The sequence below is a fragment of the Anoplopoma fimbria genome, chromosome 6 (assembly GCF_027596085.1).
Source record: "Anoplopoma fimbria isolate UVic2021 breed Golden Eagle Sablefish chromosome 6, Afim_UVic_2022, whole genome shotgun sequence".
NCBI lineage: Eukaryota > Metazoa > Chordata > Actinopteri > Perciformes > Anoplopomatidae > Anoplopoma > Anoplopoma fimbria.
The window spans coordinates 6,875,926-6,903,498 of NC_072454.1; the positions used below are offsets into that span (position 1 = coordinate 6,875,926).

Genomic DNA, 27,573 nt, shown 5'->3' on the forward strand with positions numbered 1-27,573 from the left:
GGACTATGATAAATGATGTATCAACAAAAAATGATAAATAAGATTGCATAGTGATTTGATAAATAAAGATTAGCTATTTACACTTATGCACATGTAATTTTTGTTAACATTTAAGACATCATTTTGCGTAGCCTTCAGGTTGGAAAAGTGATCAGTTCCATTGTCTGTATAATATATATTCTATATCAGCCCCTTCATTATTCAAGCTTTATTGGGATTGAGATATAAAACTGAAGAGTTAATGTTCTTCATGGCTGCATCATTATATCTAATAGAAATACTGTAGACATCTTGTGCTTCATTTTATACATTTAGAAAAATTGACATATTCTATATGGTGGGACATTTTGAGAACTCTAAAATGTAAGATAAAGTTCTGTGAGCCACATTTGGCTGCACAGCTGGAGTCTGGACTAATTTACCCACTGGTGAATCAGTGTAGAGTTTCAGAAAGAGAGCTGCTGACTACTCATTTCGATCAAGATTTGTCTACCTTTGCCGTTTATTCATCTTTCATATAACCACAGTGGGTATTACGCTGTTGAGGGGCTCAGCAGCATCACTGAGTCCTGTAAAGAGCCACAGGGACCTCCGGCCTACATAACTGACATAACTGGCCTGAAAAAACAACTACAAGGGCAAGTCCAACAGCTGGAAGGACGAGTGTGTCAGAGGAATGCGTAGATATGAGCCCGTGTAGGTGTGCACAGTGTGCATGTGTGTGAGTGCATTCACACAATTGTAGGTGTCGGTGTGGAACAGGTGCTTTGATCTACTGTAGTGTATATAAAGATTGCCTTGAGGTGTATTTGTGTGACTTAAAGATTCCTTCCTGTTATTTTGTCTGTTCTCTTCATTCCTAAATTCAGACACCAACATATTTCACCTAGTGACCGTTTGAGTGAGCAAACACACTGTCTAACGCTGCCCACCACAATACTTAAAACATGTTATGTGTGTGTGTGTGTGTGTGTGTGTGTGTGTGTGTGTGTGTGAGACGTGTTAGCATTTTCGGATGGAGTATGACCTGTGAAAGTAGAACCGCTCAAATCATTCATTTAAAAGGTAACAGCCGTAATATTTTACGGTTCCTTTTACAAAATGTACTTAATCCATAAATGGTTGCATATAATTGCTGCTAACCCTTTTCAGACACCTCTCTGCAAGTGGCAGAGTAGCACTCAGTTTTCCATGATATTGCCCTCATGACTCACCAAGCAGTGAGAGCAGTAACGGCTGGAAATAGAGATGGAAATTATTTTGGCCTTTTCAATGGAAAGGGGGGCACTGTCTGTAACTAATTAAATACGGTTGTGTATTCATCAGGTTGTTGTGCTGTCCATGACAAGTGTTACATCATTTGTCAAGAATTGAAAATTTAGGAAAACTATATGTGCACCTTTTATTTGGACTTCCTTATTCTTAAGGTCTCCCTCCAGACACGTTTTGGGTCATGGAAAAATACACTGCTTCGATTCATCTTGTGTATGACGTGGTTTTCCTACTTTAAAATAACAAAAAAGAGCAACAAGTTTTGACCTCTTGAATGTTTTCTCTTCTAGAAGAAATGTCTAGAGATTCAGCCTGACTCAGATGAGAGGTTTGTACAAGTGTTTGTAAGTTATATTTGTTATTTTTTTTAGCTTGTAATAGGCAGTGGTGGTTGTGAAAATAAAATATCTGCTATCATGTTAATTTGTGTTCACATCTGCTATTATTTTGAAACAACATACAGTATAGGTATCGCAAAATAGTGAGAGTGAACACGATAAATTCCAACTTCAGAGACGGACACCAAACAGCCATCAACAGTAGAAAATCAACATTTAATCTACAGAGTTAGACAGGCAAAGTGAAGATATGGTCATACTTCATTTGATCTCAACAGGTTTTTAGGCACAGGGACAAACATTTAAAAATATCATATATTATAGCATATATTATTCTATGTAGCATAAAACCTCTTAACCATGACAACGTATCCAATTCATCATTGGCTGTACAAAAATACATTTAAATCTCTCTTTTTCTGCACATTGTGGACATGTTTGTATTTATGTTCGTGCAAATGTAGGTGTTCCGAATGTTTTCTATAGTAGTTATGTATGTCTGCATATGCCTGTGTGCGTATATGTGTGTGTGTGTGTGTGTGTGTGTGTGTGTGTGTGTGTGTGTGTGTGTGTGTGTGTGTGTGTGTGTGTGTGTGTGTGTGGTCCTCTTCTTGCAGCTGTGGTTCAGCCAAAGTCAATTCGTGGGCGGTACTCAAGAACCATGGGATACGTCTGAAGGAGAGACAGAAAAAGAGAAGAGAATCTGTCTTTTGGTCTTTACACCGTAAGCGTTCACCACATAGCTGCTGGAACACTGAGGGGAATAATTAGATACTGAATCACTACGGCTAGAACATCCTGTGGGCAGGTTATCCTTTATTCAACAAGCTTTTGGAAAGTTTTTAAATGGTGCAAGAACAGTTGTTACATCAACAATATGTATTTTCAAACCAATTCCACATGACATGCTGAAACACACACCCAAATCTCAGGTAGTTAGATTTGCAGCCATAAAAAAATCAGCCTGACGGCGTGAAAGAGTGACTCCTATTTCTTCTGACGTCAAACTGCAGGTTTTCATGAATTCAGAACCCGAAGAAGAATGTGAACCCTTTTCCATTAAACTGCCTAGGATCCACCTAGCTCTGCTCTGCAGGGATAGAAGCCAAGAGTCTGATGCAGAAGAGCCATATATGAAAAAAAAACCTAATAAAGGCCTGGCTGCTGCTCGCTCTGCTGAAGCTCAATTGAAAAGTTTATCATTCGATATCTGTGGAAGACAGAGGGCTGTGGAACAAGCCACTCTTTCCATTAGCTTTATTGGAGCTTCTTTTCATGTCTGAGTCCAGAAGCATGCCTGCTTTTCATAATGTATTTAGGTTTAGATTTTGATTTTGGACAAAAACAAAAAGCGTATGTAAAAGTGTATATATTTGGGGCGTTGGAAAATGGAACAGTCTAACTATGTGTTTGCACATGGGTGCTTTCATTTCAATAAATAGTCTCAGATTTCTTAAGTGATTTAAATGGGTCTGGTGTTGTGCTCAGTGACAGATGTTTCTGTGGATGGAAATAAAACGTTTGACCAATCAGAGTCTTGTGAGTGGGATAAAGAAAGGGGACATCATCATGCTCTGCCGGTTTTCACAAAAACAGACGAACTGTGACCGGCTTGGATGACATCAATGCAGCTGTACAGGTTGTTGTTATTCAACCTACAGGAATGAAACATTTTCATTGACACATTTCATCAACATGACAACTATAAACTGTTCCAAACGATGTTTGTCAGACGGATGAGTCTCCTTCAGTTGGTTGGTAAGGGGAAAATACCCCCTCCTAAATGAAAGCGTTGAACATGAACACAATAGCAGACTTGAATCAAAATCAGTCTAAAATAAATTAGAACTAAACTCTAGCCTCCTATGGCCGTGTTCAAACAAGGATCGGTGTTGAAAACCTGAAGGCAAAAAACACTTTTTGGAGGACACATGCCTCCCAGATTCTATTTGTTGTCAACATCATGAGGAAACCTTGCTCATTTTTGTAATTGGCAAGTTGAGAAATGTTACTGATACTGATCATAGCAGTGACATTTTCCCTTACATATTATTATTATGTATTTCATTTAATTAATAACATCATAGTTCTATTGGTAAGTTATGGAAAATCGCCTTGATATCGGCGTAAGAAAAACCAATGGTCGATATATGATCCAATCGCCTATTGGCAAAAGCATACTTTGAAATGCAATCAACTGTTAGTATTTAGAAAGTCGTTGTGCTATGATTGATTATATTTTCCTCTACGATAGAAAATTGAAAAAACTGTGAACTGAATTCTTAGGAGACAGAGTTAGTCGATGGGGAGAGAGAAGTTTTGATAAACAGCAATGAAACTGATTGGATTTCCCAGATCCCTCATTGGCTGTCCAAGTTTGTCAGATGATCCCTGCTGCAGCTACTCAAATTTGAACTTTTTAAAAACTTTTTAGCAGCACAAATACACAGGGCCACCTAACAACACTGCACGATGCAAAGTCTAATGAGTGCAAACATATCAACAAATAGCAACTTCTATCACGGTTGCCACATGAAAACTCTTGCAGCGGCGTCTGGGAGCCTGTATTGCACAATGTCAAATACAGAGCACCACAGGCCATACAACCACAGGGTGATATTGATGTCGTCATCTGTCATGTAGTATCCTCATGGTGAAAGTTTCAAAAGTTAACCCTCTCTTCATATATATGTCCCAAGGGCCAAGATGTCTTGGCCCTTGGGACCCTTGACCTCTCAGCTCCCTGGGTGGGCTTGTGGCCCTTTCAGTAATTCATCCATCATTGTGGATAAATAATAGAAATATCAATGAGGACTACTTGCACATTTTGCCTCCCTTGGATGTAAAGCACATTTGAAATATTTAAAAGATGTGAGCTACCCTTTTCATAAAAGATTCAAAAAAAGGGGAAAAAAAGCGTGTGTTTGTCAAAGCAGCTGCAAAGTGAAGAGTGTGTCTCCTGTTTTTGGAGCCTGTCTCCTATTTCTGGCAGCTCCAGGCTGCTGGTGCAGAGTACAGCTGCTGTCATCTCCTCTGGCTTTCTGCATTTTGCTGCATCATGCCTCGGAAATAAAGAACAACACTGAATCCGACCCGAGCAGGCTGTCACTGTGCCTTTTTATCTGCATCTCTGACAATCTTTCACTCAGCATTTCGCTCTCCAAACACTTGAATTATACTGCACCAACACATATTGTGTTCAGCTGTCAGCTACATTTAAGGGATTTTGTTATGGTGTCAAATGACAGAAATGTAGAACAGTCCAAACTGCAGCACCAGCAGAACTCCAGGGAGATGGAAATACTGAAAACTAGATTTGCTGTTAAAAGATTGTTTGATGCAGCTAAAAGTTACAGAATAAACTTACATGTACTTTTCCATTTTATATATTTTACAGGAATATGTGGATATCAAACTTAATGTAAATATATTCTACTTTAATGTGTCCCCTCTGGAGTCACACTAAAGCTCATGAAATGTCCAAAATGTAAAAAGGTCTTCCATTAGGGGACCTTGACTATTCACAAGAAAACAGACTTTGATAACTTTTATCATGAAGCAAAGTATCAGGGTCAATGCTAAAACAAAAAAAGGGGCACAACACAATCCTAAGGAATCATCTTTTAGAGTTCTGAGAAGCAGCACTTAACCTTCTGTAAGTTCAACATGGATCAACTGTCAGATAAAGAAATGATGCATCTATTTGGTGTAAAACTGGAAATATTCAACCTTTCTAATGATTCATATAATGCTCATGATTCATGAGAAGGTCCTCATTCCAGTGGGGTTGCCTGTCGAGATAGTTTAACCTGAGTAGAAACAATGACCAAGTCAAGCCGCTGAGTATCTGCTCTTTGCTTTGGTGAGTGTAGGAATATAAGGCTGCTTAAAGATGACGTCACTGAAGGGTTAGAGAATGATGTCACCTGTCGGCGGGCTCAGTAGATTTATGACGACAAAGCCCGATACACATTGCAGGACTTGGCGTTGCTAAACCAACTTTCTGCACATGGTAGCTGTTTTCTATGGCCAAACAATGAGTAAGAGCAGAGCAGAGGCAACAAATAACTTTGAATCAGACATTCAATTTGAATTCAATGAAATGCTGGCTACCCTGGCCAAAATCTTTTTTTTTTTTTGATATATGCAAATTGATGAACTGCCATCATTCTACAAAGTGCCTTTAGGAAAACAAAACAAAAAAAACAACGGTATCAGTTGGTTCGTTTTAAATGCCTCAATAGATGGGATTTATTTGGATTTCAAATTAGGATATCGGAAATGACGAGAAAATGTTTGGGTTGCAACTAACAAACTTGCCTTAAATGTATTGTTTCTCTAATCCCAACACTACTGTAAATTTGAAAAAATACAGATACTTTACAAGTAATACACCAGGTCTTTGTACTCATTTCTTTCTCAGGGAAATAAGATGTAATGTCCTCATTCAACTAAGCACATTTGTGTTTTTTTGTCTCAGTGGGAAGACATGAGCAATAACTTTCCAAGAGCTGCTTTCTTTATTATTTTTTAATCCCCTTTTTTCCAGTGGACATATTTCTGATAATTCACTGTGTCAAGGCACTATGACTTCCCTTAAGATGTTTTGTTGTTTAGATTTACCCTAAAAAAAAATGCCTTATTTTAAACTCCACATCTTGAGGCTGTGCTGTGTTTGAGGTGGTGAAGAGCTTCAGCTTTCTCTGGATGGAGCATTTGCTTGACGGTGTTTAGGAATGAGTTTCGTGTTTCATTTGTAAGTTTTGCTCCATCATTCAGACAGAAAACGTTCCTGCTTCCGGAAAAAAAGGTGCAAACACCTGAAACTGATTTGTGCTAAGGAGGTGAGTCCACGGCTTCTGAATAAAAGGAGGGTTGGAACGGCCGACACAGCGGCATTAAGTGACTTTGTCTGATCTCAGAAATACCGGTTGAGGTTAAAAACAATGTAAGTGCTGTTCCTAATCTAATCTGAGAGGCGTTTGACCTTCGTCTGAACAGAGTAAACAGAGGGAGACTATCTGGGACGGCTCTGTCTATCCAAAATGACCATCTAACATTTAGACTGCGAGAATGTTGTTTAGATACTTTATCTGGACAACAGTCTGGTTCAGGTCAGTAGTCTGTTTGATCATATGACAAAGAATATATATTTTGGGACATTTTGTGTAATTCTGTGCTCCACAGATGAGCATATTAGCCACGCAGGGTCAAAGAAAACGATAATGCGCTTCCTCAATCGGCCCATGGGTGCAGAAGATCGCTGGATAAAAAGACTCATTTTATACTCAAAAATCTAACTTCTTTCTGTCTCCTGCTGATTGAAACAGCATGGCTGTTCCACTCGTTATTTCAGCTTTAATGTCCAGTAGCTGCCACGGAGACGGATGACAAACACGGATCAGCTTTGCAGTTTTGTTGCCTCTAACATCATAAAGATCTGTTTGCCCTTAAGAACTATATTAAAGATTGCTCAATGCTATGACATCTAACATTAACATTGCTTATTTGCTTTCATCTGTGCTCTCCTAGTCTGACCTCTGCTTTCCCGATCCCTTCACCTGCAAGTTACATTACACACACAGCACTTCCATCATGATCAGCGCTGTCTTCTTGCATCCACTCGGGCATTCGGATGTTAAACAGACCAGGGACCTGCAGTAATAGAACAGGACTCGATTGACCATATCAACCATGGATCTTAACCTGTAAGGGTCTCGGATCTGGTTTTGAGTCCTAGGGTGAAAGCCTATTGACCAGATGGCTATTACATTTTTCCCAAAACATATTTGCTTTAGGGTTGCTAGGACAAATGATTAAATGGTAGTACGTCTTGGGGATCCAATTTAAATTAGTGAAAGACTGACAATATAGTTATCTAATCAAATAGTAACTGGCATCAGACTGTACAGTACTTCCCAGATACATTTTCAGCGAGTGTGCTTGTTTTTTTCTTCTCATCACCATCATGGCAATCACAAGGTAGTGTCCTGTTCTGACATAATGACATCCTGAGACGCTGAGTGGTAACAGATGAGTTTTTTCTATGCTCCCGTAAGAGTGCAGAACATCCTGACCTCTGTGTGTCTTAGCGTCGGAGGGAGAAAATCAAGTCAAGCTGCGGAGTTGTCAGTAGGGTGAGACTGATGAATGACTCATATCCTCTTTCTCTCCCTCTTCTGTCTCCATTCCTGACTTTCATGCTTCAACTCTGTCTCTCTCACCCTCTCCGTCACTCTCCTTACCTTATCCTTAACCAGACAGGATTTCTGGGCGTTTATCCTTCTGACTCACCAGGAGGGACAAAAATAATTCTGACGGACTGATTTCTGTCTGTTGTTTTTGAGCACACGAGTGGTGGGCAGAGGTGGAGGAAATACTGCAAAGAAGATTTTGCTCATAAAGAAGGTTATTTAAAAAGGTTACAGATAACGTCACTTTTTAACCAAATTTAGACCCGTTTAATCCCTGATGATTAAATGTCTTTTGACAAGTGTTACATTGAGGACATTTTAGTTTCCATCATCTAGGAACCAGGTTGTAAAAAAAATAAAAAATAAAAAATAAAAACACCCCCTTGTGTGGAAAAACTTGCTCACCTTGTAGCCAAAAAACAAGATCTTGAGTTCAAGTGCTGAGGACTGACTACAGCAGGACTGAAGAGGTCCTAATACCTTTCTCTGATCTGTGGCTTGAATGCCCAAAAGCCCTGTTCTGCTGTGTGTCTATTTCTCAATAATCACTGGTATAACACAATATTTACATAATGTGTGTCCACAACTTTCCATATGCGTTAAAGGCACAGATTGAAAATAACATGACCTACAACTCTGACAATCTGTGCACACTAAACAGACAATCTGTATCTCATTATTACACGAGTCAGTTCAAACTGGATTATTAAGGTCAAACTATGTCTGTGTGTTGGGAAAACAGACAGCGGTTTGCTGTTTCACGCCCATAAACCAGATTGATCTGTTCTTTTTTTTTTTTTTAGATCAGTACAACACTTTATCAAATCGCAATTTATAGTAATGCTGACTTTTAATACAAGTTTAAGTTGTTTAGATTTCACAACCTTAATTCATTTCGCCGTCCGATTATATATTGATTGACAATATAATGAGCAGGAATAACACATTTGGATTTTTTTTTCTTTTAATAGGATAAAGATATATGCTTAAAGAAATAATAAATAAATAAATAAATAAATAGGAATGAGTAGCAAGATATCTGAGCAAGATAGTCTGAGGACGGACAACCCCTGCTGCTGAGTGTGTGTGTGTGTGTGTGTGTGTGTGTGTGTGTGTGTGTGTGTGTGTGTGTGTGTGTGTGTGTGTGTGTGTGTGTGTGTGTGTGCTTCTATCTTTATGTCTGTCTGTGCATGTTGTTTGACTTTCATTCTCAAAGAACACCCACATACATCAACACGTGTGTGCCTCTATTTTCAGCACTCAGGAATCTCTATCAGCAAAGCATTTACTGGACTCTCACCACCATGAATCTGTTTATGTCAAGTCAATATTATCTATCATAACAACAAAAAGTAATTATTTCCTGTGGTGGTACTCAGAGGACACTTTATGATGATGATTATTATGTACCAGTGGATTCAAAAGGTCTCCAAAATTGTCTCTGACACTTACGATAATGTTGGAGTCAAACCAAAGTGCGGTCAGCTGGAATTTACTTCAGTTTTTCAATGTGACCCTCTGAGTGTACAGCGTTCAAAGAGGTGTGGAAACCAAACAGAATGGAAGCCTTTGGCAATTCAGAATACAGTGTTTTAAACAGTGAATTTAGGTTTTGAATAAGTCAAATAAATATTAAGTGTACATGTCTAAGTGATGTTTGTGTTTTTAAGTGGGGCTTTGGTATAAGAGGTACAATATATATATTAAAGAAGTACAACTTTCTTTCAAGAATCTTGAAGGAGAGTTTTAGCATTTTAGCGTCATCTTTACAATGTAACTTGTTTCATACTGGGAACATAGCAGCAAAACCAACGGAACAGTGTTCAGAAAAGTCTTCTTTCTTTGGCTTGACGTCAGAATTCTCCCTTTTAAAGAATCTGAGTAATGAAAGAATATTTGAATAAAAACGCTCTTCCTGCAAAGTAATTTAACCAGTTCTACTTTTCACAAATGCATTCACGCACAAACTCAAACTCAAGTTGTTGTACTACTTCTGAGAATGTTCTTTTACTTTCATTCTTACCCTAAACTTAACCATACTGTAACCTCAGCCACAACGCTGATCTTTACATGAGCCTGTTTCTAAACCTTAACTTAGAGCAACGTTTTAACCATAATATAAAAGTTTAACCTTAAAAGGCCATGCTTTTAGTCATGCTTTCCTGCACTAGTGCATCTACACATGAGCATGAAAAGTAGCACACATAAACAGGAAGTGAGGGTGACTGCCTTACATTCTCTCCATGAAGCCTCCATCGGGTCATGTAGATGAACTCCAGAGTGTGATCTCTTCCCATGATCTCTCCGTTACACAGCACATCCAGCTGGACAGAGCAGTAAACACATATGTACAGAGAAGTTCAATTGAAGTATTTCTTTAAAACTAAATGAAAGAAAAAGATTAAAGAAACAATTCAATATAAGAAAAGGATCAAAATGACAACGTGGTGCCAAAACCTCAGGGTATGATTTGACACATGATATGACAAAGGAAATGAAAATGTAAAAAAAAAATACACCAAATGAACAAAATGAAAGAAGAGGGGAAGTTCACTGCGGTAATGAGTGGGAGGCTGCAGTGAACGTGTGAAAGACTGTTTGAGATTCAGTATAAGCTCAGTGTTAAGGAAATGTGTAAAACATCAGTTTTTAATCTAAGCTGACTGACTGAGTGGTCCAAGTTTCATTCTTCGTATGTTGGGAAATTTGTTGTTTATTTTACTTGAACTGTATTTTTGTGTTTTCTTTTAATCGACACGTATATTTATTGGATTTGCTGTTTCATTGTTCTGTGTGGCTGATTGATAACTTTTTGGGTCTTTTGGGTTTTTGAGTCTGTAGCTTACAAAACTCTTGCACTAGCTAATAATAAAACATTTGACAATAGTTCAGATAAATGTTCTTAATTTTGCTTTAAACTTACTTTGTTTAGGTAATGTTGCTGGTGGTTAAGTCACCTAAGCAGAAAACCATGGCTGATAATAAGTTATTGTAGGCTATATGAGACCAGTTCAATAATAAAGACATAGTATTTGAATAATAAACTCTGTGCATTGTGTAGAGGAGTAAATAAACTTGCATCAGCATCGTGACGACATCACCAGCATGACTTCACTTAACCGTAGTCAGAAAAACAACAGAACAACATGCAGTCTTAATAGTGAACTTAGCAACTTTACATAGATGGTAATTACAATACGTAAATCATGTTGATCCGTCTTCGTAAAAGATTGATTGTATTACTTCCAAGCTTTCGAGGAAAGTTGCTTTTTGTTCTATTTCGAGGATGGGCAAGAAAAACAAAATAAGAAAACCTTTCTTAAAGTTGTACTTTCTCTTGAACTGTAGGAATAGAAACCAGTTCAGACCACGATCTGCATTTCACCAGAACTGTCAAAATGTAATATTACCACCAAATTTCACCCATTCTTTGTCTTGTTTTGGAGATCAGCCACAGAAAAAATGTATTTCAGTTACATTTGATTCTGTGGATTGATCTGTGGAGGATTGATTCTGTTCCTGATCAGAGAGAAATCTAATGAACTTGGCACCGGTAAAGACATTGATGGGGTTCTAATTAAACATTGGTACAATTTAAATAAAGGGCAATATAAGACATTAAATGGACCAAAGTTTATGTATTTAAAGGTGGCGTCTCTGTTGATATTAGAAGGGGGACGAAGAGCATTAAACAAGAAGAGTTCAAAAGGTCAAATGTTTACGTGCTAATAAATTACGCTTCAATGAGCTACATATGCAGACCTAATTTACATTTTCATTGACTCTGTTCCTTACCTCGTAAGAGCTAGGCAGCTTTAGTTTAAGACTGAGAAACTTCTTAATTGTTCCCACTGTGACTCTACTGGAGCAGCGGATGAACCTCTTCATCAAATCCTAAATGGACGAAAGACAAATTCCATTACACTCTAATCTAATCAGAGAGGAAACTAAAAGATGAACGTTACATTTTTCCAGGAAAAGAGCCCAAGACAAATTCAAACCTTTACGAGAGATTATATGCTGACTGTCTAAGAAGCTTGAAAGCATTTACAAACCAAGCTGCTTTTAAGGCTCATTGATTAACAAAACACTTCCTGATGAAAAAGTTACACATCTTTTCAATAAAACACACACACACACACACACCGTGACGGTGCTCTCCCCCGACTGTCCCGTGTTGCGTAGGCAGTCCAGACAGATGGCTATCTGAGGGTCACTCCGGTGGTAATCTTCATCGCCGGCATCGTCATCATCATCATCACCCCCTTCACCACCACCACCACCATAATCGCCTCCAACATCAGGCAGCCCAATCCGCTGACACCTCACACTTTCTGCTAAGGTATGAGACAAGCATTCACACACACATACAGTAATGTTATGAGTGTTGATGAGTGAGATGTGATCCACTTAACGCTTTCTTTTAATAGGAAAAAATTGAGTTTCAATTTAGACAAACTCTAAATTATCAAGTAGCAAAATGTGATCATAATGATATGATTAGAAGTTGATAAATGACAATATTTAATTGTTGCCCTCTTCAAAGCTTGTGTCGGGTTTATGATGCATATGAGCTGGAAAATACCTGATGTCAGACATGTTGGGACTTTATTAAAAACTTCCCTGCTCTATTGATTTTACTTCTGCCTACTCTAACAATGAGAGGAAGACAAAAACTGTAACACGATTTGCATACAGAATATCTGACATTGCTACACACCGCAGGGTTTTTCCTGGTACTTACAGACATAAAAATAGTTACTGTATTAGTCAAAATAAAAATCATAATCCCCAATCACATTCACGGTCTGAGTGACAGGCTGCTCACCTTGGCCATTTTCTCTGGGTTGGTTCCTCTTCCAGAATTCCACTTCCTGCTGTTCCTCTTCTGGTTAAATTAAACAACAGATACAAAGAGCAACAGAATAGACAGTGTTAGAAAGCAGCATGGAGAAATCAGACAGAATGTATTTCTACAGAGAAGGAAGGGTGATTCTGATATTGAAGAGCTCAATTTCTCTTAATTGAACTTAGCCTGCAATTCAAGTTTTTTGGGGGGTATAATGGCAGAATTTGGGAAGTTTCATGCTCATTATGATTCATACAAGCTTCTTTGCATACAGTTCTAAAGAAAGAGACACCATTATGAAGACTAACACAAGCTTATAAAATGGCCTACAGTATGGATTCAGTCCAGACAATAAGCTGCCTTGCCATAACTGATTTATAGAATGTGGAATGCGTTGTCTTATATGAGCTACCTTAACTCATTTGACAATACAAAATACAAAGCACTGTCTAGCTACCAGAAAGCATACATTACATTACATTACATTACAGTCATTTAGCAGATGCTTTTATCCAAAGCGACTTACAGGAAGCTTCCTGTATATGGCTAATATATTTTTAACAAAAGATCCATTGAGAAACCTAGACAATCATTTGAGTTGTTCTTTCTGTCTCTTGTGGTCAGCCATACGTCGATGGTGTTAATACTGATGTCTATAAATATAATTAGTTTCGTTCCACCCTTTGTATGAAGCATATTCTAGCCTCTAACGAACGATGAAAAGAAAATTTGTATAAATGCAAAATGAGGTAAAGATAGCCGCCGGCTAGCTTGATTTTAATGTGGAGTGCAAAGAAATCCTCTGCATAGACATCACATGTGTCAGGAACAGGAAAAAAATAACAACAGTCTAGTCAAACCATAAAACAGAATTCATATGATACTGAGTTTTACACCACTTGGCCGAGCGACACAAGCCCCACTAAAATATATGACGTTTGTTCCATCTATCGGCTGCCAGAGCGCTCCGTTACCGGAGGTGAAGTTATGGAGTCATAAAATTATAGCACCATCACAGCTTTAGTGAGACACTTTGACTTGGCTTCTTGGATCAAAACTGCAGAGCAGGGCCTGGGAGCTTGTAGGGATTCTGTTTTGCACAAAAGCACTTCAACAGGGTGTAGGCTTTTCCGCCATGCAGATTGAACCCAGGTCTACCATTTGAGGCCATTGGGTCTGATTAATTACTAGCTTCTACACTCAGTGTGCATAGAAAATGAGAACATGCATGTATTCATGTGTGTTACTGTAATGTTTGTCCAGATGTTGCTTAGCACAGTATGTAAGTAGAGTATACAGTACCAGTCAAAAGTTTGGACACACCTTCTCATTCAACTACTTTGAAGAATCTAAAATATAAAACATATTCTGGTTTGTTGAGCATTTGTTTGTTTACCACATAATTCCATATGTGTTCCTTCATAGTTTGGATGTCTTCAATATTAATCTACAATGTAGAAAAAATAAAAATAAAAATAAAGAAAAACCATTGAATGAGAAGGTGTGTCCAAACTTTGGACTGGTACTGTATGTAGTGGGTTCCAGTGAAGGTCCTGCGTTTTATGGAAGTTGCAAAAAAATCTCTATGAATATTAAACATAGTAATGACGACACCGTTAGACAACAAGCTACCACAGAAAAATTAGTTTTGTGTTTGCGCTTAGTTGGCAAAACTCACTTGACGATTCCTATGTTTCTCATGAACAGTCATATAATTAAGCATGGACTGCAAACTGAGAAGACAGATTGATGAAGACAGATTGATGAAACCATCTGGCAAACTCACTTTCTCTTAGTCCAGGCACCAGCTTGAAAATGATCTCCTCCAGGGTGTTGTCCAACCTGAGAATATGGAGAGAGAAGAGTTTGAGAAGGAGGTGGAGGGAGAGAACGATGCCGAAGAGGTGGAGAGAAAGTTGCGTGATGATTTTAAAGTGACAGGAGTTTAAGAGGGGGAGGTAGCGTAGAGATGGTTAAGTTAGGCGGAAAGCAAAGACAAGAAGTCAAGAATGAATAAAAGATTAGAGAAAAAAAGGAAGATATGATAGAGAGGAGAATTAGTTGGTGCAACGGCCGAATAGTTTATGTTTTAAGACAAAGCAGATGACAAATCAGAATAAAATATGAATGAAGAATAGGTAGTAAATAATTTAAGAGAGAAACAGAAGGATAAGGAGACTGAGATATGTTAATAAAGGAAGGATGAGATGATCAAAAAGTAGAAATACTAGAATATAACAGGCGGACCAAGGGGGCCACTTATCAAATGGAGATGAATGGAATTCAATTTGTGGTACCTAAAGCTTTGAAAACCCCATTTTTAAATCTTAGCACCAGAGTCTCTTTTAAAATGAAGAGAAAGAGCCTGAAAGATGAATGAAGAAAGCTAAGGGTAACAAACTGCAAATGAAAAAAGAGAAAGAAGCTAATTTAAATAAAAGAGAGGATGAAGTAAGACGTGACATCTTACCGGAGCATCTCTAGTGGGTTGGTCTCATGGACCTGAATGCCACATTTAGGACAGTCATTACTGTCCTCAAAGTGCTGCACAATACAGCTCTTACAGACTGCAGAAGAAACAACATAAAAAGGAATGATTGAGGTTAAATCAGTATTTCTAATGGCTATTCATTGTCAAGACAGTTTGACGTCATCTTGGTTTAAAGTTTCCAAAGGAGAAAAAAAAGTTGACAACCACATGCTAGATAGCTCAGTAGCTTGCTTATTAGCAGGTTAGCTAACTTGCAAATGGTTTGCTCACTCACAAGCATGTTGCAGGGAGGTTAGCTTGCTAGCTAACTCTAAACAAACCACATGGTGTCAAACTGTCTTGATGAATGTCTTCATTGAAATGTGTGGCGTCACAAAGGAACAGTGTCTGTGGTTTCACTCACAGGTGTGCAGGCACTCGGTGACCGTGGTCGGTTTTATCAGGTAACCTCGACACAGGTAACAGGTGATGAAATGGTTAAAGTCCTTCACCAGGTGCTTCTTTCCTGTAGCAGCCATGTTTGGAGTCTTTTTTTTTTTTTTTTTTTGCAACGCTACAGCAAGATACTGACCAGGAGTCAGAGTTATAATATAAAGCTGAAGGGAAAGGTCACCTTCTAGCTTTAGAAGAATCAGACGTCCATTTACAACAATACGGAATGGATAGGGTTACAGTTACAGGCGAATATTGGGTGTCAAGGTTAAGTATCTTCACCAACACTGGCTAATGTTAGTCCAGGATAGTGCATACAAAAGTTCACTATCCACAATTAATGAGAGAAATGAGAGAGCCTACTGTGTGAAATCCTGCTCCATCCTTGACCCAATTTCTATTTTGTAATCAGTTTTTCTTTAGAAACATCTCCCACACGGATCTTAGTCCATCTTCACTGAGCCATGTTAGTCCCATTGAAATAAAAATAAAAAAAAACAGCAGGTTTGTACAGTCCGTGCAATCCTGTTTCAAACAATCACGTTTGTTAAATTCCCAGAATTCCAGGAGGGTAAGATGTCACGCTTCCCGCACTGTCTCAGCCAAAGTGCCATTTTTAATCCATGAGGGGTCAGAGGTCAGCTGACGACAGTGAGGCCAAAGACTTCTCCGTAGTCAGCCTCATCCCAGTCAGTTCATTCATCATTATGGTGCTGCTGCTGTTGACGTCTTCGATCTTCTAGTGGCACATGGTGACATGGGATTGTCTGAGGACCTTTTAACCTCAAACTCAAGTTACCTAAAGACAATAATAAACACACATAAGGGAGTGTGCAGAGTACAGATTAAAAAAAAACAGGAATTGAAAGGTATAATTATGAAGATATTAACATACATATGCACAACCTTGCACAACTTAAGACACAATAAAAGAAAAATTGATGAGGAACATTTTGAAATGTCTAGAGTCCTTCATAACTAAATAATACTGAAAAAATTCAATATAACTACATCTCAACATTTTCGAGGAATGAGTAGTTGCTCTCATACTGCATTTGATAAGATTCTGAGTAGAAAAAAAAGTTGTGTCAGTGACATGTCATACTGCCTTCAACATCAGGATTGTTGTCAACAACCAGAAAAGCATATGACGACCTCAGGCTGTGAACTGGCTCACAGTCAGTTTAAAGGGCAGTGATTCAATCTAGACTCTTTTTCTTTTTTTTGCCTTGCTGACTTTCTGAGTCGTGAGGATAAGATCTCTACAAGGGATGGATTTAATAACTCCTCGCTCACCCCTCACCACAAGAAGTCACATGTCGGTCAGACATAAACACAGGTCATTTTAGGTCTTTGGACAAATAACCAATGTTAGCGTCTTTATGGTCAATCTCTTATTGTTCTCCATTATATGACCCTTGAATGCTGTGTTCTATGACTCCGGGGTTTTATGTCTATAACTTGCTGGTTTTTCAGACTATATTTCTTTTTTATATTCAGAGCTTCAGGGTGTACACAATCATCAAGTTGACAAATATATACAGTCATTTTACTTCTTCTATATCTTTATCGCTTGTGTGTCTGCATTCTTTCCCTCAAACATATGTTTTTGGTTTGTTCTCTCCTACCTGTTTCATTGTGTTATTATTGTGATTATCATTAACAAACAATTAAATGAACATAACAAGATTGTGCAGTTCTGACCTACATGCATCTGTCTCTGGATTACCATTACTTTAAATAGCTAAAGTCTCCAACTTGGATCTATTCCATCCCCAATTTGATGAATTTGAATGAATTTTGGTTTCCCTATTTAAAATATATTAATATATAATATTAAGCTTCATATTGGTGCCTGCAATTCCATTCAGAATTGTCATATACTGTGCAAAGCTTTTTATTCAAATGGTATGGTGTCAGCACTGTTACAGTAAATGAAGTGAGCAGGCAAGTAAATGTTTCTGGATGCCGGATTAGTCACTGTTCTCAGGTCTGATTCATTTTCTTTCTAAACACACAGCAGCCTATCCATTACCAGATAACAGATTACTATCAAATACTAATCATCATGCAGATTACTATAATGACAGGTACAGAATAATCTGTTTGGAAGGAAGTTCAGGTTGAATTTATTGACCTCATCCAACCTCATAATAGTTTGGCTCTTCTTACTCGATTTTTACTATGACTGTAAATTAAAGTTAGATAAACAATATACCTCATAACCAATATGTCTGCTAATGTGTGCTTCTCTAACGCTGCTTCTTTGACAACTTCCTGTAGATATGTGCAAACCATTAAGAGGCCAAGCAATAAAGTCAATAAGTCTTACGTTATATTACTGCTATATTTAAAAATTACATAACGTACTTCTCTGTACTACAGAATTTCTTAGCATGAATTAAGTCATATGTTCAAGATACTTTTTCAATTGTATGTGTCATTGCAAATTTCCCCGCTGCGGGACTAATAAAGGATTATCTTATCTTATCTTATCTTATTGCCTAATTAGTAAAGTAGTATTTTGACTAAATCTGCATAAGATATAATTTTGTGAAATATGCACTTAAAATCGAAACATTGTGCCAAACTTTGCACGAAACGTTTCCAATAAGCTCAATTCTATTAACTGCTTAAACTCATACATGTGCCAAATGTGGTTTTTTTTTTTTAAAGTGAAGACATATTTTTTAAGTTACTTCAACCCCAACTAAATATACCTCACCTGTCCTATAATCCATGGTAAAACTTTCTAAGAAATTGTATATATAAAAATATGTCAAAACAGGCAAACAAACAATTACTGACTGGTACAGCGCTGGGTATTGAGATGAAGCTACAACCACAGAACTCTGTTGCACACAAATGATTTAAGTCAAAGTTATCATTATCAAACACTAAGTCATAATATTGAGATTTATGAGATATAAATAACATTTTATATACCAGTCAAAAGATTGGACACACCTTCTCATTCAACTACTTTGAAGAATCTAAAATATAAAACATATTCTGGTTTGTTGAGTTTTGTTAACCACATAATTCCATATGTGTTCCTTCATAGTTTGGATGTCTTCAATATTAATCAATGTAGAAAAAAAATAAAATAAAAATAAAGAAAAACCATTGAATGAGAAGGTGTGTCCAAACTTTTGACTGATACTGTATATTTAAATGTTTAAACTTTATCAGCTTAAATGAATAAACGTTGATTGGTTGTTAGTCCCTATTTCTGGCATGAGTTTGTTGTTGTAAATTGTATCTCATTTACTTGAATTTCCCCATGGGGATCAATAAAGGAATATAATAATAATTTAATATCCACCTGCTGTATCCTGCAGATTATGAAATCAATATTACCAGAACAGGCTACTTTTAATTAGGTGTATACTTTATTCTCATAGTAGTAATTTGCCTCTGCACTATACTTTTGCTCTGGTTTATGCTTTAAGATGCTTGTTTAAGAAAGGAGATGCACTTATGACTTCTGGTGACTAGTAGTTCTCTTGAATACCTATGTTGAATACACTTATTGTAAGTCGCTTTGGATAAAAGCGTCTGCTAAATGACTGTAATGTAATGTAATGTAACAATTATAGTTATAGTATTGCACAAGCTGAAGTTGATTTTTATTCATGCCAACCCAGTATATAGTGTCCCTGATTTTTCATTTGCATAGTGAAAAAATGTTTTTTTTATCTTTTATTGGTGAAATCAGACGCATAACACGTTCATACTACAACTGTATTCGTATTAGTTTGTTGCACTTATTGTATTCGTATTAGTTTGTCTCTGTACTTTTGCTCTGGTTTATGCTCTTAGATGCTTGTTTAAGAAAGGAGATGCACTTATGACTTCTGGTGACTAGTAGTTCTCTTGAATACCTATGTTGAATACACTTATTGTAAGTCTCTTTGGATAAAAGCGTCTGCTAAATGACTGTAATGTAATGTAATAATGTTATGTAATGTCATGTGCAACTCCCATCATTTAGAAAAACACGTCACACAACGTGCATGTTGCCTTGCTGCGTCTGCGTCAGGTGTGTAAACAGTGTTGAGCACATGCAAGAGCTTAGTTTCCAGGAAGCTGCAGAAACCAACTCCAGACTACAGAGGAAACAGTGTGCACTGCTCTCCAGACCCCTGCTCCTCTTTCAGCCTGGCTCTCCTATTGCGAGAAAAACCTCCCAAGTGCGCAGCAAAAAAAAAAAAAAATAATAATAAATAAATAATAATAACCCCCCCCCTTCAGCTCCATCAATGAAACACAGTCTTCATTTCTTCTCACGGCTCGGATCTGCTTATCTCATCTATGAGGCGCGTCACGCTCTACGTCACCTGTGCCAAAACAACATCAATGGACGACACACGCGTTGGAGAGCAGCAGACGCGCATGTCGCAGCTCTTCCCATATAAATACATATATACATATAATATATACATACACATATATACTCCCAACACACACACATGCAAGCACGCAGCACGTATCGACAGTAAAAGTTACAAAGGTGCGTGCAATGGCCTTTTAAGCGCACCGCATGCTTTTTGGCGTTTGCGTGGACATACCTGAGCGTGCACGGAGACGCACTTTGCGTTTCATGAAAGAGAGAGAGAGAGAGAGAGAGAGAGAGAGAGAGAGAGAGGGGGGAGGGAGGAGAGAGAGAGAGAGAGAGAGAGAGAGGAGGTCCAGCTTGCAGCGTCAAAGTTTGGCTGTATCGCATCCAGACGGACGATGGATTCGTCATCGGCGCAGGAATAATACATAATAACCCCATAATAATAATAATAATAATAATAATAACACATTCCTCACCTCCGCACACACTTTGCCTCTGGAGTTATGGATGCGGCGGCCGGCCAGGAATGTCCACCATGACACAGCCCACTGGTTCTCCTGTTCTCACTCCGGTCCGGGTGCACTGGGAGAGGAGAGAACACGGAACTGGTCGGCTCGGATCTCTCCCCAGTCCGCCCAGCAGCAAGGCAGTCAGTCGGGCAGGCGAGCAGGCAGGCAGGCAGGCAGGCAGAGAGCAGCGGTGGGCGGGGAGCCACCAAGCAGGCAGGCAGGCAGGCAGGGAGGGCTCGGAAACTGAAAGCGGTTGTGTAACTGTGTGACTATTGGCCTACAACACACACACACACACACACACACACACACACACACACACACACACACACACACACACACACACACATAGTGGTGATGAAGGGATGGAGCGCAGGCAGCTCAAACAAGTTTGGTTTGGTTCATTTTCATGCAACATACAAAATACAACTGCAATAGCAGAATAAGTTATGCAACACCATTTTACATGTGCTACAATACAGTGGAGGTACAATGAAATACACTTCACTCACATACAATATATATATATATTATTATTATTATTATATATTCTTTATTGATCCCCATGGGGGAAATTCAAGTGTTGCAGCAGCTCAACTACACAGACACAGACAATAAATACAATATACTGTATATATATATATATATATATATATATATATATATATATATATATATATATATATACAGTACCAGTCAAAAGTTTGGACACACCTTCTCATTCAATGGTTTTTCTTCATTTTAATTTTATTTTTTTTCTACATTGTAGATTAATATTGAAGACATCCAAACTTTGTTGTCTAACGGTGTCGTCATTACTATGTTTAATATTCATAGAGATTGTTTTGCAACTTCCATAAAACGCAGGACCTTCACTGTGACCCACTACATACAGTACCAGTCCAAAGTTTGGACACGCCTTCTCATTCAATGGTTTCTCTTAATTTTTTTTTCTCTACATTGTAGATTAATATTGAAGACATCCAAATTATGAAGGAACACATATGGAATTATGTGGTAAACAAACAAATGCTCAACAAACCAGAACCAGAACCTATATTTTAGATTCTTCAAAGTAGTTGAATGAGAAGGTGTACAAACTTTTGACTGGTACTGTATATATACAAGTGTCATTTCTGCAACTTGTCCTCATCTGTTATAACACATCAAAGATTAATCAAATGTATGCCAATTAGCATGATAAGTCAAGTTTATAAGAAAAGTATAAATGCTCCCAAAAAAATAATATGTATTGAGCACAGCTACAATTTTCTAGACAATTTCTTAACAAGATACTGAGCATTGGAAAATATGAAATACAGACACTTAAATATGTTACTCAATCTCCTCTGGGAATGAATAAGGACACAGCATTAAACCTTATGGAAGGCACTGTTTGTCCCAGATGCCTGGTATGACCATTTGGTCCGTATATTAGTTACTCATGTGTGCGTCAATCCCGATCAAGCCGTAATACTTCGTAAAAACATCGTAAAAAATTGTACCCAATAAATCTATTATGGGAGCATGAGTTCAGTGTGCTGGTGCCCGATATTGTTTTGCACCTTCTTGCCAGCTCCCATCACACAATATTCACATGAGTATAGACTACTTTGTGCCTTTTGAGAAAGTTACCTCATACCTTACAGTTGTGAGCTATAAACAATTGCAAAATATGAAATCCTATTAATGAGAAGGTTTCTCATAATTTAAATCATATAAAACCGCATCCAACCCGATCAACTAAGATTGCTGCCCTCCAAAATGCAAAAATACCACCATGGAGGTTTAGTGCATTGTTGAAATTGTCATATTATCAGGTTTACTATACGTATTTTAGTTTTCAGTGTAGTATTTTTGTAATCTTGGTGGTTCTTCCGTATGATTACTTTTTTTGTGGTTTGATAGATCTATGTTTGGTGTTGTGACCAAAACAATTGTTTACTTATCAAATGTTGATCTATCTGTATAATCTCAGCTGTACAGTATGTGAGAGCTCAGTTACACGTCATGGGTCAGCTGGTTTGGAAACGTTTGTGTGGTTGAATCTAGTTTGGGATTTTAATGAATGACTTGACTTCTGTTCTCAAGTAAATAAACAATTTGATAATATATCACACATTTCCTTGTTCTCATGCAACATAGTCCTATTTAACTTTTTCCTAAGGAAAACACCTGAGTCTCTTGGTAGAGAGATCAGTAGGACTTGAAAAGACGTTGAAAAGGGAAAACAAGACGTTTCTTACTACTAAGAACGTTGATATGGCAGGAAAGTGAGAAACAGACTAAGAGATGCAGTATCAAGTTTGATTTATTCTTTATCACTCTCAACACTTCTCAATGTCATGTTTCCATCTGGTTAACAGGTTTAATTACAAAGACAGAGGCAGTGAATGATTCAACTGTCATCCCAATCTGCGTTCCCACTGTTGTTTGAAACGTCACTGAGCAAATGGATAAATATAAAATGGGACCCTTAAGTGTACCGTGTGTTCATGCATGCTCACATGTATGCACTTATGCACACGCATAAACACATTCCAATGGATTCATCAGGATGGGGCACAACTATTTCAACGCTGACCAAACCTACCAAGTGCACCTTTCAACAGTTTGCACAACGCCTCAGCAGACTAAAAAATGATGTTTTGTCTCCGAAAACCCCCTAAAATAGTTTATTTGAGAACTGTATAATAACGCCAGTGAACACAAAACACACAGATTGCATCGGTGTTATATACCATATATATTGATTGTCCGATCATTTTAAAAACAGATCACAAGGTTATTGTCAGTGTTCACAAGCGCATGGCTAAATGTCCAACTGACACATTCTGTGCCAGTTAATGCATATTGCTGTCTAACCGTCTTAATGTTATCTTTTATATAACACACCGTCATATACAAAAAAAGGACTTTCTCTTCGCCATGACAGCTAACCGTTCACGTACTGACAGGTTCTTTCAGAAATAGCAACAGCCTTGACAACAACATCGACTGACGGACACACAAAAGACCGAATAATTACCTAACAGGTTTAGGTAATAATAAGTGGGATGAAACATGATAAACATTTATTATTATTAATATTATTATTATTTATATTATTATAATATAACTGTTACTTTCATTTAGCAGTAAATGTTTAAAAATGGGATATTTGAGTATTTTACAGATATTATTATTATTATATTATTATTTGTCGGGTCTCGGGACACCCAGCTTGAAACCGGGACTATTCCTTACAAACTGGAACAATACTTAGTCTGCTGCCATATCGGCCCTGTGAGGCTGAGCTTACACTCAGCATAGCTTTAAGCTAAATGTCAGTATAACATACTCACAATGACAATGCTAGCATGTGAATATGAAGCAGGTTTGTAGTTGATGTTAGCATATAGCTCACAGCACTGCTGTACAGTCTCACAGAGCTGATATGTGGCTGCAGATTCTTATTTTGCATCTGAAGAGTCTCATCCAGTTGTTTTTCATCCAATCTGCAGGCCTTTCATCTATACATCAGGACTGTTAACCATAGCTACACGTACCTGTCAAACCTTTACTCTTACATCTTGTGTGAGTTTGAATCAAAAGAATTTTAGAGATTCCTGTAAAAAAATTTTTACTTTGCTTCTGGCAGACATGTTGGTGCAGCACTGACACATATACAGTGAGGGGCCACTGGAGGGATAACAAAGTCTTCAGTGACATCACCCTGTGGGATATGACCTCTTGTTTTGGAAAGTGGAATGTATCACCACGGCAACACAGTTCCCAGTCACACAGTTGGACAGTTCTTGAGATTGTAAATTCCAAAATGACATTTTTTGCCCTGCAACAACTTCAGTTAAGAAATGTGTCTTTTTATCTTGAGGGACAACGATCTGGATTGTTGAATGAATCCATTCCCACCGTCTCCTGAGGTGCAGATAGTTCTCATTAAAGTTGGCCCATATGTCATGCATTATTTCCTACCTGTCAGATGAGTCGACAAAATGTAAATTACGTCTCTCTTTTCATCAAAAAGAAGTGACTCGCAGTACGTCCCGTATGAAAGATGCCGAGTGATTGTGTTTGAGAATGACTGTGTGACTTGGTGTGTAAGGTGGTGGTAAGAAGAGAGTTTTTATCTTTTCAGATGATGGAGACTGGTCTGCATGGCAAACAAAGGCAAGCAGGGAGGCAGTCAGGTAAATAAAATAAAAATAATATATATATATATATTTTTTTCTTCTAAATGGGCCCCCTTTGGTATTTCCTATTGCATTGTTTGTCAAAGCAGTATTTCCCAAATTTGTTGCACTCACAACAGCACGGCAATGAAACGGTCTATAATGCAGATTGATGAGCTGATGAGCAGAGTTGGGAGCAGGGAGCACAAGACCACAACAGCACACAGACAAAATATACAGAGAGAGAGAGAGAGAGAGAGAGAGAGAGAGAGAGAGAGAGAGAGAGAGGGGGGGGGGGGGGGGGAACATTGGGAACACAGGGAAAGTGAAACACAAGGGATCTTCAGGGGACACAGCCAGAGCTGTAACACCACTGGTACACAATAACAATACATTGTTTTAGGGGCTTTCTGCAAGGTAAAATAACAATGTAAAAAAGCAGTGGCATAAAATCTATCTTGTATAAACAGATGCACAACAGAAGGTTGAAATAAATACAATGATACAAAAAACATTTGTTACTTTAGGGCAGTGGGATTAACTGGGAGGTGAATGTAAAGGTCAAAACTGTATTTGAATCTAAATGTGTGTTCCTGTTTGCAGTGTGACCACAGAGGTAAAAAATAAAACTGAGGATAATAACAGCAAAAGTAGTTGTAATAATCATAATGAAATAATGAATATATATTAGTTTAATACCCATCATTTAATGTTGAGCTACTGTGACTGACTTGTAATGTTGGTGCTCTCATTAGACCAATTAGTGCCAACTCTAATGATTAGTGTAGGCGAGGCTCATGTCCGTCTGAATTAGCGAGAAAATAAAGAGACAAGGGGTTTAACTGAGAGCAAGATAGGAGCTGGTTCAAAGGTCAGAAGAAGTGGGAAAAGATACATAGCAAAACATACAGATGTAGATAAATCGGTGAAAAAAAAGCAGAGAATGAGAGAGATGGAAAGGGAACAGAGAGACAATGGAAGTGAAAGTGACAGGAGAGAAATGTTATTCTGTATATTATATATACAATATAAAATTAACCAGACAGAGAAGGAGAAATATGGTGAAAGAATCAAGGGCAGAACTGAGATGAAGACAGAAAAATAAGAAGAGGAAGAGGGACAAATACAGAGCGATAAATAAAGACACACACAGATACAGTAGGTAGATATGACAGGAGAACATAAGACAGCTGCAAAGAAATAGAAGATTGAAACCGACGGAGAAGAGGAGGTGTGTGTGTGTGTGTGTGTGTGTGTGTGTGTGTGTGTGTGTGTGAGAGAGAGAGAGAGAGAGGGAGACTCAGCTGTCTACTTAAGATGCTTTATAACACGGCAACAGTTTCACCCGTTTGTATTTTTATCTCTTTATTTAAATCACACAGCGTCATACTTTATTGTGCTACATGCACACTAGTCTACATAGATACAGGAGCTAAAAATATTCATATTTTTTTATAGCTGTGTGTGTGTGTATATGTGTGTCTTTGAGAGAGAGTGCGGGTGTATGTTCATATCATTTATTATACATTTTAGGGACTCTTTTAATATATTCAATTCTACCACTGCAGAGGTAGTAAGTAAGAGTCTACAGCCGTGCAAGTGGCTCTGTGAGGCTGAACTTGGGCACGACGTCATCAGCCTGCTAACATGCTCACAATGACAACAATAACATGCTATTTTTGTTAACGAAATGCTAATAAGACATTTGCCAAGTCGTGATCAACACAAAGTACAGCTGAGGGTGATTGGTATGCCATTAGTTTTGCTGGGATTTTGTTTTAAACCAAAGTATTGGACAATTGACAATTGGCCTCGGCGATAGTGCTTAAACAGGCCCTATTATGCTATTTTCTGGGTGCATATTTTTATCTGAGGTTCCAGTTACAAAATGTTTACATGCGTTGATGCTCATAATCCGCCTTGTTTTTCTCATCCTGGCTGTCCTGCAGCACCTCTTCTCACCCTCTCTCTGAAAGGCTCCGTTGTAGCGTTTGCTCCTCCTTCCAGAAAGCAAAGTCTGCTCTGATTGGTCAGCTAGCCCGCTATGTTGTCAACGTTTCACATTTCAAGAAACTCTCCCTCTGTAGCATGACAAATAAATGCAACAGGATTTAAACCCAGGTCACCTGGGTGATAGACTGCTGTTTTAACCACTACACCATGGTACATGTGAATTTCAGCTCTCTCTCTTTTGTTGTTTGAGGGCCAAACTAGCCAGAGAGTTTTACGTGACTTCCGTAACATTGTGAACTCATAAAGTTACAGAAGTGAAGGAGATAATTCAATGGAGCCGTTTCAGGCAGCTCAGGAGCTTCTGAGGGGGAGGGTAACTCCTTTTAGGAGTGGACTTCAGGTTTTACACTCTACGGACCTTTTACATGTAAAAAAAAAAATATATATATATAACACACTAAAGAAGTGGGAAAAAGTGGAAAAGCATAATAGGGCCACCTTAAGTAACATTTAAGGGATCAACAACATCTTCTCGGCATCCTTAATATATCTTTCAATTGCCATGGCAACAAATGCAAGTCCGGGGATCACTAAATACTTAAGGATTCTTTTTAAGGGTATCATAAATATTTCTATATTATTTAATAACAATCCATCATAAGACTGTTATTATAAAGATATTTCAGTCTGAACCACATTGGTGGACCGAGCGTCCAACAAACCCACATTGCCATCCCTGGAGACATGTCACTAACATGGCTGAATGCAGTTTGACCAATTTAGTTTCATTTGTGAGTATAAGTGGGGGTAAAAGAAGACTGGTTCCTGATAGATTAAAGAACAGATGGTCATAATGTTACATACCATATCTTCCTTAGAGCAAATGTAACTAATAAAAAGGTAACTGAAGGGAAAAGCGTCTATCCTCCCCATCTCTCTGGTCTTGAACGGGATCTCAGGATGTCTCTGTGCTCTACATACACTGCTGGCAGCCATTGCTCTATATCCTCACTCTACAGGA

The 27,573-nt window shown here is 38.1% G+C and overlaps 1 protein-coding gene across 3 annotated transcripts; it reads right to left on the reverse strand.

Annotated features, from left to right (window-relative positions):
• Nucleotides 1–1,807: 1,807 nt before the first annotated feature.
• pcgf5b (polycomb group ring finger 5b) lies at nt 1,808–20,628 on the reverse strand. 3 transcript variants are annotated; one of them, XM_054599990.1, is made up of 9 exons: nt 20,395–20,628; nt 15,548–16,375; nt 15,124–15,220; nt 14,440–14,495; nt 12,633–12,692; nt 11,951–12,138; nt 11,600–11,698; nt 10,039–10,128; nt 1,808–2,282 (listed from the first exon to the last, which is right to left on the reverse strand). In XM_054599990.1, exons 2-9 carry the CDS (start codon nt 15,660–15,662, stop codon nt 2,235–2,237), a joined length of 753 nt encoding a protein of 250 aa, XP_054455965.1. In that variant the 5' UTR covers nt 15,663–16,375; nt 20,395–20,628; the 3' UTR covers nt 1,808–2,234. The 3 variants fall into 3 exon arrangements, with proteins under 3 accessions (XP_054455965.1, XP_054455963.1, XP_054455964.1); XM_054599988.1 differs by having other exon boundaries at nt 11,951–12,141; XM_054599989.1 differs by lacking the exon at nt 20,395–20,628 and adding an exon at nt 20,148–20,181 and having other exon boundaries at nt 11,951–12,141.
• Nucleotides 20,629–27,573: the final 6,945 nt, after the last annotated feature.

Coding starts and splice junctions, on each gene's coding strand:
- pcgf5b (XM_054599988.1), bottom strand. CDS start 15,662: ATGGCTGCTACAGGAAAGAAGCACCTGGTGAAGGACTTTAACCATTTC. Junction 15,221..15,547: donor CACCGAGTGCCTGCACACCT/GTGAGTGAAACC, acceptor TTTCTTCTGCAG/TCTGTAAGAGCTGTATTGTG. Junction 11,699..11,950: donor CGGGGGAGAGCACCGTCACG/GTGTGTGTGTGT, acceptor TCGTCCATTTAG/GATTTGATGAAGAGGTTCAT.